Consider the following 15,098-nt stretch of genomic DNA (forward strand, 5'->3'; position numbering starts at 1 on the left):
CAAAATAACAAATTAAAAATAAAAATAATGAATTGCCAACCTTATAATTATTTCTACAAGAGTTACAATGCTAGGACTCAACTACTGCAAAACCTACAGAAACCATAACTGAACTGACAGGATTGTTTTTCTGGGCCAGTACTAGCACTGTCTTTTATACTTGTTTATGAATCTGCAATACAAGGACTTGGAAGGGAAGCAGGCTGTGGCTATAAGTATCTGACAAACAATTAGGACAAAGTTAACACATAAGCATATCTTGTTTTCTAGATTCTGTATCTAGATTCACAGAAACTTTCCACCTTCTAAGTCAAATGGATTAATTAAGGTCTGGGTTTCAATCATTTAAATATACATCTCTAAACTTTTTTTTTTTTTTATTTCAGTTCCTAAAGTTCACTTATCCAGACCTAAACCAAGAATCAAATCTAAGTCACCCTCAGCCATTCTGTCTTGTCCCAGGGTGAAATCTTATTCCGAACGTCCTTGGATGAGAACAAATAAATATAACCATTCAAAAAGCTGACTGTTCTCCTCAGTTTAGAGACCTAGAAATGTACCACTTACAAGCACTGACATTTTGCACTTGCTTTAGGAGTCTTATGTTAAAGAACAACTGTCATCTGGGGAGCAATAAAAGGTAAAAGACTGTAGCTAGAATAACATGTTTTATTCTTTTCTTTAGAAATTAATCTATTTTCATTGAAAAAATAACCCTTAATGCAGTAGATCTCAAAGAATGGTCCCCTCAGAAGGAAACATTTTGAAAGCCATGCAGTGAGATGATCATTCTTTAATAAAGCAGCACATTCATTCCCTAGAGCTTAAGAACTACTGTTTTAGCAATAACCTCACAGGGTGAAGTTCATAAATGGTCCTCAGCTGGTTACTGGTAAACTAAATACATCATCTGAACAAGGGAGCGGGTTGAAGGAACACCAATTGTTCCTTTCAGCTAAATTTCCCATAACTCTGTTGTTAACATCTTGATTTTTGTAGCAAGCATCCACTTTTATATTCTGTTGGTTCTAATATCACTGTATGAGACCCTCACGGCCGTGACATTACTGGTTAGGTTTTTATAGTGCAGTGACCTGTAGTGGTATTACAGCAATTCACGAGAACAACACAGTTCAGAGTGACATGAAACAATGCTAATGCAGTGAGGAAAGAGAAAATCAAAGCCTGGTATCAAGTTTAGACTGTTTCCCAAGCTAGCATGATGATGGAAGGTGGCTTTGTGGTGGTTTGCAGTAACCCTTACAAACCTAAAGCCATGCCGCCTGGCTCTGAAGAGTTATTTCTACTAGCAGGAAGTCAAATAACTTTGTGATAACCAGAAGATCACTTCATCATGCAACTGATCTGCTGTTATTGCACAGGCAAGAGAAAGCGAAAACAAATGATCAGCCAAAAACAGAACCTGCTTTTTATTCACCTGTACTGCAGCCATAGAAGACTGCATTACAACTGTCCCTTTGGATTATGTGGCTTTTCATTATATTCCACCAATTCACTCTACAACTAAATATAAAACTGAACTGTTTACTAAGAGTGATTTATAAATTATGCAGAACCAAGTATTTTCACACATCTGAGCAGCATTGATTTCACGCTTACCTGTGCATCAATATCTATGGCAGGGTAGATTGGTAGCATGGCTGAAGGAGAAATGATAGGACTTGGAGTTGGTGTCTGGGGCTGGGATACAGAAGTTGCAATGCTATGGGTAGGAGTGTTTGACATTGCAGATGCTCTTCCGCTCACTGCTGTTAAACAGAATGACTATACTTAGTAAGAGTGAAATTTGTAACATTATAAGAAAATGAACAAAATACATGAAAACCAAAAACTTTATTTGCAAATCACATCTTTATTTTGAAAGTAATCACTTTTTAGCCCTACTTCTGAACCTTTAATGGTTTGGACTTGGCAAAAGCAACAGCAGTTTAAATAGATATATTGTATTTACCTGAATCCAAGACAACCCTAAATTTAAGACCCACCCCCATTAGATTCTATACATAACAAATTTATACATTTTCTATAGTTTCTATGTATAAATCTAATTATTGGAGAATCATTTTAAAATTTGTCACATACTTTTAGGGAGGCAGGCACTGAAAAAAGGTGTGTGCAGGGAAGCAGCTTCCCCCTTGCTGTCCATGCCCCTGAACCATTTGCCTGCCCCTATTGCTTGCCCTCCACGACCTGTTCCCCGCCTTCCCTCCCCATCTGCCCCTCTTCCCCATCCTCCCTTACCTTTTCTCTGGCACCAACAGGCTCCATCTCCCCTCCAGCCTCAGGCATGGAGCCCAGCCCCAGAGCAGTAGCCCAGAAATAGGGTGAAGGAATGGGGGAAAGGGGAGGAAACAGATGGAAAGAGACTGGGGGGGAGTGGTGGGGAGGGACGGTGGACATTGCGGCTTCAGTCCCAACCTGGGGTCAGGGCCAGAGCCACAGCAGCTGCCTGCCTCCATGCTGCTTTGTACTTGATTCCAGAATGAGTGCCCCCCTTCCCCCCCCCAAATCAAATGAGGGGACAAAACACCTGTCTTGGAATCAAATAAATACAGTAACATACCCTCTCTGGAGGAAAACTCCCCCCAAAAACTCAGCATCTTTTCCTGGTAAGATCCTTTTTCTCCATGGAGTTATATGACTAATCGGATTTAAAAAGTCCCATGCCATTTACAAGCAACTAGAGCATAGTCAGGCCAGAATAACTAGATATTTAAGCCACTCGTTGACTAACAAGGACTCCTAGACTCCCGTCACAAATCACTCATGCAAAACATCAGCAATTCTAATACAGAAGCTCTTGAACAAATATAAAAAGTTATATTAACCAAGAAAAACAGATATTTTTATAAGTCATTTTGAAAATGGCACTGATGAAAGATGCTGCCACAGAAAAAAGGTAGTCACTTTTTACAAATATGTTTTTTAAGTTGCATCAAAATGGCATAGTATATCCCTACAGAACTTTTTTTTTTTACATCAGCTTCTTAAAGCATTTTATAAAGCATTAAAATAATATAACCAGATTTTAATACCCATCTAATTTTGAGGTCTTTCAGTTTCTGACAGATAATCCTTAGATGTGTTTTCTGTTGTTAAAAGAATTATGTTTTTCCTATCATCCTTTCTGGTGTCCAAGGACTTTTCCAGTATGGGAAAAAGTGACTGACTATATTGGAGAACATACAAATGCTGTCAAACATGCAATGGATAAATTATTTGAAAAAAAATTATCCTTCATGTAATTCGCTTATCTCAGGTGTTAGTTCTAACTATAGTAATTACAAAGAGTGAAATGCCAATTGCTAAGTTTTTTTCACTACACAAAACAGAGTACCTATGAGGGACTCATGCATTAACACTATTTTTTTAAGTTTATTTCTTCTTGGTGTCATTTTTAGGCTGATTAAACACTTGGAAAACATACCAAATTACCACCTCTGCATAATGAAACCTTCTATTTAGCTAAAAAGCAACACTCCCAACCTGGGCATTAAGGCAACTTTCATCACAGCATCTCACCATCCTGCCCAAGCACTTTTCCAAAGAGACTAGTTTCCTCTCTGCACTAATTGCATTAACAATTCTTGGTTCTCCTGCTTGGACTGCTAGGAGATGCCAACTGCTGGAAATAAAGTAAAATCACCAATTTAGAGCAGACCATTAACAGACAGCAACAGTTTCTGGTCACTAGTAAACAGATTTAATTATGACTCATTAGTCTGCCTGGACTCACTAGCTTTCATGTATATCAGCAGGATAGCTAAAGGTACTGTTAGCAAAAAAAAACCCCCAACCTGTTGTAATATTAAGTACGATGTTATCACTGGGTATGGACAGGAGTACTGATGTAGGACCTAATGTCTGGATAATCTGGCATAAAAAGAACAAGAAGATAGAGTTGGAGCAAGTTCTACCTGAAGGGACACCATATTCCAAGATTTTAGGCACAGGCATTAATGCTCATAAGGCATCCATCATTACCTAGAGCAGATACAGCTTGTTATCCCTCTTATACAAAGATGTGATCTAAAAAAACAGCCAGGAGATTTGATTTATAATAAAAACGAGGAAATTGTGAGTCTCAGTTCTCGATCCATTGTCTGTTTATTGTTTTATAGGATATGCAGTCAGAAATTGAAATCGTCCTAAATACCAACAAAATCTGAACTCTGAATTTACTGCCATTTATTTATTTTTTTAATAATAAGTTTTCAAGTGGCATGGCCACCGTAAATCCCCAAAGCTAATAAAACTTCTATGAACCATCATATTTTATCATGGGGCTCTAGAGTCGCACAACACACTTACAGGAAACTAATAACTTAAACTTAATGCAGAATGAATGGTGCAAGATGCAAGTGATCAATACACCAGAAAAAGAAAATTATAATGCTGTATGTAGTGCATAAAAAGTTTAAAATATTGTTAGAAACTATAATTTATTCTTTATCAAAAACCAGTTCCAACTCAGGGGATCTTCAGATAAATGGGTAAGTATGTGCCCCAATACAGTGGAGAAAAAAGATGCATCAATTACAGCAGGAGCTGCCAAAGTGGGTATGCCTTAAAAAAACTACTCTCTTTTGCAGTTCTTAATTCAGTTTAAGCCTTTTTGTAACAATAAATACTGTAACAGTAGCCGGGGGAGGGGGAGGTTTAACATATAGTTCAATAAAGTTTATTGTAAATGAACAATTTTATGCACCCTAGCAGAGGAGACAGTAAATAAGCATAATTTTTTACAATCCTTATATTACATACTTATCTTAAATCAGCTGTAGTCATAATTGATTGGGAAATATATATAGTTTACATTCTTACAGTATGATTTGCCAATAAGATGAAAGATAAAATGTGTACTGTAAACATAACAACGTTGAGGGTACCTTTAAATTAGAGGCGTACCAATATATCGGTCCAATATCGGATAGGCACAGATATAAAGAAAATATACTATTTATGAAATTGGCCATATTGAGTTGATAATTTGGCCAATAAATGGTCTGTGCATGTGCGCAGCTGCAGCGTAGCATAGGCAGCAAAAAGCACAGCCCGGCAGCAGGGAGAGCTGCCTCCAGCTAGTAAGTTTGTTCTGGTGGAAGCAGAGGTGGGGCAGATCAAGGCCCCCGTGGCGAGGAAGGGTGTGGAGATGGGGCAAGTGCTGCTGCACTAGGGTGGGACTGCACCGCAGCTTGTCTGGGGGGCATAGGTGGGGGAGTGGCTCCTACCACTGCATGACGTTTGGCCAGGAGCTGTGGGTCTGGTGGATCGTTCAGCACTCGCCTCCTCATCCAACAGCTCCTGCCACTGATCCGGGAGGGCCTGGGGCAAAGGGGTGTGCTCCCAGATCTGTGCAGAGTAGGGTGGGGCCAGGGCTGTGCCAAGCTCTTTCCCGCGGGGCAATGCTGTGCTGGAAGGGGGCTACGGGGTGAGGGGGGCACATGCTACAGGGGCACATGCCCCCCCCCGCCCCCTCCCAGACAAGCAGCAGGAGCTGCCAGACGAGCTGCTGAACCCGTGGCTCCTGGCTGAGTGGCAGAAGCCACTCTCCCCCTCCCTTGGATGAGCTGTGGCAGTCCCATACCTGCCCCACCCCAGCTGAGCACCCTTGGCACCAGCCCCTGCTCCATCCCCCAGCTCCACACCCTCCCTCACCACAGGGGCAGATCACCCCCCCCACACTCCTTTCCTCCCTGCTCCCCTTCTACCACACCGGACTTACCAGCTGGAGGCAGCTCTCCCACTGCCGAGCTGGTTTCAGAAATCAGATAGGTATTGGCCAATATGCCTCCTTAAAAATCGGCTATCAGCATCAGCCACAAAAATCTCTATCGGTGCACCCCTACTTTAAATACCAGTACGTTTCCAGATCAGAAAAAGCATATGTTTAACATGTATATCCCAAATGTAATCAAAATCACTAGCACGTAAACAAGACAACTAAGTTTTCAGTAAACCATGAGGACTCTGTAGCATCCTCCTAGCCATAATGAATACTTAAGTGGGCCACCTAATTTTACTAAAGAAAAAAACTATTTTTTAAAACGCTGACCATGATCAGTGCCACCTTTTTTTTCCCTGTCATGGGCATGTAAAGTTAATTTTTTGCCTCTTCCTCTGAGACGCATCACAGTAGAAAAATTCAAATTACAGATTTTGTATTTGTTTCAGTATTTAGGCAAATGCCTATGGAATGTTAGCGATAAGGTGATTTTATTTCAAATTGCATTGAAATTAGGACAATTTGCTTCATATATCTGGGTCCAGAGCTAGGAACTTTGGGTACTGCTAAAACCATCACATTTTCAGACACACCTCCTACCTCACCAGCAGAACAGGAGCAAAGGAGGGACATGGGGGTATCAAATTTTTACTGAATATTTATTTCTATTAAAAATTTGAAATGCTATAGTATTCAATTAACGTTGACTTGGGCATGCTGCACTTGTTTTTCTCATTTACTGGCATTAAGAAATACCCGAATTAAGTATTCTTTAAGTAGATTAGTTTTCCAGATCTCAAATTCCCTCTGGACCTAGAAGGTATGTCCTCACAACTGACATGATTTCCCTACCACTCCCATCCCTGGTTAGCTTATACTTCTAATATGGGAAGGAGAAACAAAAGTTCACAAATAAATGTAAACTCTGGTATGTACTAAGCAAAGGCTATATAAACTAATCTCCTTTGGAGCTATATAAATCCTTATAAGAAGCTCATTTTGAAAATAAGCCTGATATTTTAAAACAGACACGTGGGCATACTTGGGACAAGTGTATAAGTAATTAATATATCCTTCCACTTTTGAATCAGTGGGTAATGCTAAGCACTATAATTCATTAAGTATTGAAACTATTTTCCTCATAAAAATGCAAGATTTCTTATTTATTTGCAGTCCAGTTTTGAATTTATTTACATTATAATTAACATAAGTATCTTTCTTACTGGTTTTCTCATCATTAACGAGTTATGAATGACCAGCCAGTAATGCAAACAACAGAATTCTAAGAATTTTTTTCATGCTATATTGATGTAATTTGAGGTGTGATGGTTGATACCACGATGCAAGTAAATTTGTCTGATTTGTTAAATAGTAAAAATAAAGTAAAATTATAGTGTTATGATTTTCACACTTCCAGTTTTTCCATGGTGTCCAAAACTCACCCTCTTCAAAAAACAAAAAAGACAGTTTTATGTATCATCTTACAGTTATCGAAAATATGCCTAGCACACGTGATTATGGATTCATGCAAACTACATGCTCACAATGATGTCCCAAAATACAATTGTTAAAAGGCATGTTGCAAATATAAAATTTGTGTATACAATGCCTGTTCTAAAAATTAACGGGTCTATTAACACAAAGTTTGAGAATGAACTTATTGCAGCATGTTTATAGTAGATATTTTCACGTACATTTTAATGCAAAATACTGACATAAATTGCAGAATACCGCTTCAGTAATTGCTACAGAAATTTCTTTCCTTGCACAAAGTTCATACCTTGTAGTCAATGGACCAATAAAAAGTAATTAAATTGCGCTTAACATTCTTCATGCAGCTGCTTTGAGAGCATATCAAAAATAGGTATCAAAAATAGATGTAGATATTACTGTTCCATAATACTGATAGCACAGTAAAATCCTTGAAAGGAGAGGTTAAACTGCTATTGCAGTAACCTACTCTGTCCAGTGAGACTAATGAACACTGCAAGTATTTACAAAGGGTTACAAAAGAGGACAGGGCCTCAGGATCTGGGGATTCTAACCTTAGGTATGGTAATGAGTTCATGTGTGACATCTGTCAAGTCACTTTCCTACAACTTAATTTATCCACTTGTGAACTGCAAATGTGACCTACTGATCCAGCAAAGGTGCTCTATGGGAATTTAATCCTCAGATGTCATGCAAATGTGTTCCTATTAATTTTTAATTTCACTTGAAGGTAATCATTAACAGACTAATTGCAAGAAATATCTGAATAAAATAAACATCTAATATTAGATGGGGAAGCTCTGACAGGTAAAGGGACTCTGAAATTGTATTTTTAATAAATTAGTATTTATATCAATGAATTAGCATAACTTGTAGGTAGATTTAATTAAAACCAGACATTTCACAGTAAACTGAAGTGTTTCTAATTCACAAGGGCATGAATTCAGGATTCACCACACCCAACACAAGCCAAAATAACATTAACAACATCTGATGCAAAAGCAGAGCTCTTTCTTTGTAAATTTTATTCTGCAAGAGATGTCAATCACCTTCAACTCATGTCCATAAGGCAAGTAAAAAGTATTTTTTTGAATAATTTAACTTGTTTACCTTTTTTTTTTTTCCTGGTGCTCTGTTAATTTTTTCCAGTTATATCCTGAAGACCCACCATCTACCACTAACAGCTAAAGAAACTAAGCACCTCTGAACTTCTCTAATACTATCCTAGGCAAAGTCTGCACAATGAAGTTTTACTAATATACTTGGTTAGTCAGGGATAGAGATGTATACTCTTTGACAGAGCTGTACTGGCCAGAAACCCTGGTGTGGACCAAGTGCTACAACTATATCAGGAAGTCCTTGCTACCCTGGCCAAACATTCTTAGTGCAGACATGTTCAATTTCTCATTTAACTCAAGAATTTTTAAGTACTTAAGATGAAACAAACAGGTGGTTTTCTATGCCAAGCAGCAAGTAAAAACAACTTCCAGTATAACTCAACCAAAGCCTTCTCTAAGATCTAGATAACAATGAACAGAGGTCATGAAGTCTAAGGAGTTCATATCAGTATTAAGCCAAACTCATCTTCCACGTAATATGCCATCCTGAACCCATATTTTACAAGTTAGGTTTCACAAGTACTGGACAACTTATCTATACAGTTTATTTAGTCTATAAATATTACGTGGGTGACTTCACAAATTAGATGGTAGGTAATTCAACAATGAATTTCTTCCAACTAAAAAACTAAGTTTGCCATCAAGGGATCTTCTTTGGAAAAAAGCATGCAGATCTAATAAAAACATGACACAGAAATGTGTTTCAGAAGCCAACTATGCAAAAATCTATTCTTCCAGAAAAGCATTTGGAAATATTCAAATGGATGCCATCTAATACAGAATATTAAACGCAGTACTTGTACTTACATTTAATTACTGCCAAAAATTACATTAATTTAATCTGACAGGTGTGTCTACCAATAGTAGGCTCCTAGCAATATGAGTATTCATGACTAATACCAATCAATAACAAATCAATCAATTTTCTTGAGTGTTAATTTAAATTTTGCCTGGCAGCATTTTCAAACCTACATGCCTAAAACCAAGCTCTTATAACACTGAATTGAATTTCAAAGGGGCCAAGTAGCAATAGAGCTCATTGTCCTGGACAGAGAGAGAGCTGGTTCAGTAATTTGAGGGGGTGGGAGGGGGTTAGGGGGAAGGGAAATCAAACCATTCCTTATGAGCTTAATTTTTAGGCATCCAGGTTTGAAAACTGTCCTGAATATTTGAAAGTATTCCCCATTTCATTCTCTGGCCGACAATACAATTTGTTCTTGCAACTTCCCCAGTATCTAGACAATGACAATATAGCTTTAACATCTCTAGGCTCAGATTCCAGATTAGCCCACTGATGTGATTCTAACTGGTGTATGCCAACATAACCAGCACTTCGTAGTTAATATTTTTAATTTAAGATCAATAATGATGGTTATAATGTAATATTAACAGAATAATCTGATAAGGTAATTTAAAAGTTGCAATAAAAAGAGGCTTACTGTAAAAATGCAATTGCTTTAGTATTTCATTTGTTTCAGTTTTCAAGGGCAACTGTAACTCAATATTAGCTTCTTCTGATTTCTAACCATATGTCTAATTTGCTTACAATTCAATTTTATGTCTTAAATAATAACTTTGAAAGGTCAGCTATGGCAGCTGTAATTTTAAATGCAAATGCCCATTTAAGATAGAGGCTTGCTAGATGTACAATAATGTAGACAAGGCCTTTCCAAAAACCTATTTCTTAATAAACCGGTATAAGCATTGAAGAATGACATTATCACGCTACTGTTCTAGAGCTGGAAATGGGTTTCAATACTACTAGTGATTCATTTGTGGCTTAAACATCTAGGCAAGATAAAATGCCATTTCTCAAATATAACATACCAACCTGTCAAATGGGCATGACCTCATTCTTGTAATAGTTGAAACAAAAACAAGGGTGTGGACATACCCTCAATGGCTGGCTTTAAGCAAATCATATATTATACCTGCTCATAACAATATAAACCCACCTGCCATGATGTCATCCAGCGTGTCATTGAGGGTCTGAGCAGGGCTGGCTACCATTAACCCTTGCTGTGTTTCTGTCAGAATTCCTTGCCCCAGCCCCGCCAGCTGTGCTTGGCCCAATACTGGCTGTCCAACTATAACACCTTGCAGTTCTGTAAGATTTGCGATGGACCCTGGAGGTAAGGAACCTGTTGCCAGAGGCAAAGCTTGTGGCATCGCCAAAGGCTGAATTGGTGCAAAACCCATCTGTGCAGCAGTTTGCTGAGGATCATCTTTGAGCAAGATGGGGTCCACTTGTTGTAACCGTGCATACTCTCCCTCTGAAAGCTGTTCTCCAACCCCAACAGGAGTCAGTAGTCCCAGATGCTGGCAAGACTGCTGTTGCTGCTGCTGCTGCTGAAGCTGAATTCTTTGCGCTTTAACCTCTAGATATTGCTTTTTTAGCTGCTGCTGGGTTTTCAGTTGTAATTCTCGCTCTACTTTCTGCAGTTCCTCCAAAATCTTTTGTTTCTTCTGAATTTGTTCCTCTCTCGTTTTGTTCAGCTCCTCAATCTTCTCCTTGGTGAGCTGGTCAGCATGTGCCAATTCCAAGGACTGCAGCTGAGCATTCTTTTCTATGGCTTCTTTTATCCTCTGCTCCAGCTCTGTTAACTTGCCCTGAGCCTCTTCTACAATGCTCTCTGGAGACTGATTGGTGATGTAACCCTGTACATCCTGGTTGTTTGCTGGCAAATGGCTGCCGGACTTTTGTTTAGAAGCAGCTGTGTGAAAAAGAAACCCCCTCAGAACCAATGGAAGTGCACATGAATGGCATCCTCATTATAGAGCTACTGTTTGGATGTTTAATGGGCAGTTATGCACCAAGGTACGGCACCCATAGAAGGTGGAAGAGTACTGTAAGGCCCTTGGTAAAGAAAACCACATCTAATTTTAAGTTTTAATACAGTGGTACAAAGCTGTGCTACAATAAGATATTTATTCCAAAATTCGTTTAATATCTGCAAATAAGAAATGACTGCCTCAAGACCTGTAGTATGCAAGTGGTATGTTCAGATTAAAAAAAGCAAGGGAAGAAGACACTGTCTTTAGACCTGATGGTTTGTGTTTGGAGAGTCTGCCAAGTTAATTGCATGGAAAAGCCTAAAGCCCAGAAAAAATGTCAATATTTGAGGGGTAGGGAAAGTTTTCCTGTAGATAATCAGCTTTGTAACTAACTTGGGTGACAGAGTTTCTAAAATCTTTTACTAAGAATACTGAATCCTTTCACACTTGGAGTCCAGCTGTATCAGCTTGACCTCCAGTATATTAGAACCTCGAGTATTAAGGAACTAAATTCAAATCAACACTCTGAATGGGCATTTACAGCCTTTAGGTGGTCCACATGGAAGACATGAATTTGCATGGGTTCAACCTCAGTTCCCAAACCAGGAGAGGCACGGAATTCAGTCTTCACATTAAGAACACACAATGGACTTTGTTGTCCAATACATCTTTTGTGAGCAAGTCCAAAACAATTTAGCAGACACTGTCTGCTGTACCAGATAGAAGATCTACATGTTATAAGTAAAGGAGAAAAGTGATTAAAATTAAGGGTGGAAGGGAAATTAAAAACCAGTACTTCTATCAGTTGCTTTGAGTAAAACTTAAGCAATATTTGGAGAATACAGGCATATATACAAAATATATTTTATCACACACATACCATATTATGTAGAACTTTATATTATATTAAAAATTAGTATAAAAATGCAGAATATCTGAATTAGATGCAAAATTAAGCGTCTAAAGTGGACTGGAGTCACATTTCACGGAGTCAACATTTTACAATCCAATCCAAGAAATTCTGCCTATAAAAGATCGTCAAGCCCTTATCCAAACCATCATCTTAAAAATGTAAAATGCAAGCCAACTATGGTATTACTGACAATTTTAGAAATCTAAAATTATCCTTTATTAGGCTTAAACTGGTTGTCAACTGACAGTTCACATTAGTCTTGACAACCAACCACACATTTTGTAATACTTACGAAGGCAGATTTCTTGACAATTTCCAATTGTCAAAAAAAAAAAAAGGATAACCAAAAGTTAACATTTTATTTGGGTAACAACAGTCTTTAGAAGTTTTCTTGACTGATTCCATGACCATTTTCTATAAGAACTTCTCATCTAAGTGAAAAAGCAAGGCTACATTTTCTACCTAGAAAAGATTTTTAAAAAGTAATCTGCAGAACTACAACTGACCTTTACTTCTGATGGGTAGGGTTGTAGCGACATTGGCAGGGGGTTTGTCAGGCTCCTGGGGTGGGACGACCATGGGCAGTGCCTGCACTGGTACACGAGGAGCCTAAAACATTGGACACTAATAGATTACTTTTCTTCTCTCTCTATGTACTTAACCTAGAGGCTATACTTCAATAAAATATAAATAAACTGTATATATTACAAAAGTTGCATGCATAACATTTAGCAGATAATGTTTAATACCTTTTACAGTCTCAAATTCAAATGTCAACAGTTGCTAACAGTTTTTCATTACTGTAAATTTGGTTCCTGAGAACTCCACACATTTAACAAACAGCAAATATTGTAAACTAACCACCACTTCAAATACGGCAAACTACTGTAGACCAGCAGTGCAAATTTTGCCACAGCTGTCTGCAAATATTCTAGTAAAGCTTCTCACTGTAGAATTGCTATTTTTAATTACAGACACATTTCCCCTTAGTGTTTTTCAGTAAAATTAACAAATTAAGAGGAAATGTTTAAGAGATGCATAGTAAAGCTAATACTTGATCTTCAGTTTGGTCTCCAAATTTGCCATTTTTTTCACAAAAGCTCACCAAGTAATCTATAATACACGCTAGCTTATGTTTCAGGACATGAAAACTGAATTACTGCATGTGTTTACTGCCTGAACTTTAATCGGAAATGCAAAGGAAAGGAAGTTGTGTGTCAATTATATTAGCACTCGCATCTTACCCTATTTAAGTCATGGGATGGAGGGGTCAACTGGGTGGCATCAGGTGCAGGAGCAGAAAGCAAGTTGTTTGGATAATCTAAGAGGTAACAAACCACGCTGGTATGACCACCTTTGGCTGCCTCTATTAACATAGTTGAACCATCCTGCAAGAGACCACACACTGCTTTAGAAAAAGAGAATAGCATAAGACTCACTGAATCATTTTGTCAGCTGAGAGAATGATCTATATACAACATCTTCTAAAAAGGCATGTCGCTGTCACAATTTCTTTCAAAGTTCTTGGTTCTTTAGAAGTGCTTTGAAACCTTAAAATTCAGTTTTAAAAATAAACACAACAATGTGCATTAACACTAAAAAATCCCAAGAAAGTTACATTTTTTCCTAAAATTAATTATTCTCTGCCCATTTGGAATCTTACTAATTCCATCTACCTTCTTGGGAAAAGAATTCATGACTTTGTGGGTGATACACTTACACTCCCTCAAGCACTACTTAGGGCAAAATTCATTTGGACAAGGGATGATTCTGTTTAGTATTTTCAGTGTTCATAATGTTGTTATGAACTCCATTGCATGTATTCCAATATATTTGAGTATGTCACATTTATTTCTAAAAGTAAGAGTAACCAGAAGATAATGTTTAAAAAAAATAAAATGCTAAAACATACTTTTAGTCTGTGTGTAGGATCAGCTCCATGAGCTAGCAATAACTCCACAACTGCCAAGTGACCTCCTGCACAGGCCAGTGACAGTACTGTATGATCATTGTTAGCTGTAGTCCGATTCACATTTGCTCCTTGAGTGTATGGAAGAGAAAAAGGATGGTGAGGAAAAGTTAATTTACAGAAAGATTTTACAATTGTAACAACTGTTGCAAATTTCTTGTTCCAAAAATTAATGCCTACTTCCACATTAAACTAAAATAAATAAATACATAACAACAAACACATTTCAAATAATACTCTGTGGTAACAGACTTATGATCTATACAGCAACATTGGGCAAATATTATGCCTTACTGGTTTCCTCCATTTTGCTGATTAATATGAAAACAGAATTTCTGACAAAAACGTATTTTATTTGTTAGGCAATTGCTAACATTTGCTAAACACAGAGAAGGGAAAATACCAGGAATATTAATCTTTTGAAGTCAACCATCTATACTTATAAGCATGAAATGAAATATCTTACAGCATGTGATATTATTAGTCAAAGTGTGACAGCAACTTAGTTGCATTATTGCCTCCCATTACTATAGGTGCCAGCTTTGTTTTCTGATGGTGAGTGCTTTCTTGGGAGGTGGAGGGAGGAGGAGTGGGGAAAGCAGCCCCGCACATGCCCAGAAGAGGTGGCGTGTTACTTTAACCTGGCTCGTCCAATATCTGTAGAGATCAGGTGCGTTAGGGGAGTGTTTTTGGGTGCTTTTACCCACTAGCTGATTGAATAACCTTTAGCTAAAAACACCAAAAAACCTCACCGAAGTGCCTGATCTTTACCGACACTGCTGTGGCTTGTGGGGGCTGAGCACCTACAATTTTTTTTCATGGGTGCTTGAACCCCAGAGCATCCATGGAGTTGGCACCTGTGCCTGTTAATCAAAAGGACAGAGAGCCCCTTTTTTAGTCAGTGGCAAATAGTAACCAAGGCAGACAAGGTTCTTTGGGTAAATCTGATATCTTTTATTAGGCCAACTCATCTGATATCTTTTATTAGACCAACTCAAAGAGAGAAAAGTTATCAGATTTACCCAAAAAGCCTTGTCTGCCTATGTCCTTTGACCAATATGGCCACAACCTATACCCCGGAAATAG

General features: G+C 38.1%; 1 protein-coding gene across 4 annotated transcripts in view; it reads right to left on the reverse strand.

Annotated features, from left to right (window-relative positions):
- ANKRD17 (ankyrin repeat domain 17) overlaps positions 1 to 15,098 on the reverse strand; it is a 139,870-nt gene that overhangs the window by 50,858 nt on the left and 73,914 nt on the right. The window contains exons 12-16 of one of the 4 annotated variants that reach the window (XM_019534279.1): positions 13,956 to 14,083; positions 13,288 to 13,431; positions 12,550 to 12,652; positions 10,311 to 11,069; positions 1,621 to 1,766 (exon numbers count right to left, since the gene is read on the reverse strand). In XM_019534279.1, coding sequence (XP_019389824.1) covers positions 1,621 to 1,766; positions 10,311 to 11,069; positions 12,550 to 12,652; positions 13,288 to 13,431; positions 13,956 to 14,083 — 1,280 coding nt within the window. Of the gene's footprint in view, positions 1 to 1,620; positions 1,770 to 10,310; positions 11,070 to 12,549; positions 12,653 to 13,287; positions 13,432 to 13,955; positions 14,084 to 15,098 lie in introns of all 4 variants that reach the window. The other 3 variants (XM_019534278.1, XM_019534281.1, XM_019534280.1) reach the window with 3 other exon arrangements.

Source organism: Crocodylus porosus, unplaced genomic scaffold, assembly GCF_001723895.1.
Source record: "Crocodylus porosus isolate Cpor-Errol unplaced genomic scaffold, CroPor_comp1, whole genome shotgun sequence".
Taxonomy (NCBI): Eukaryota; Metazoa; Chordata; order Crocodylia; family Crocodylidae; genus Crocodylus; species Crocodylus porosus.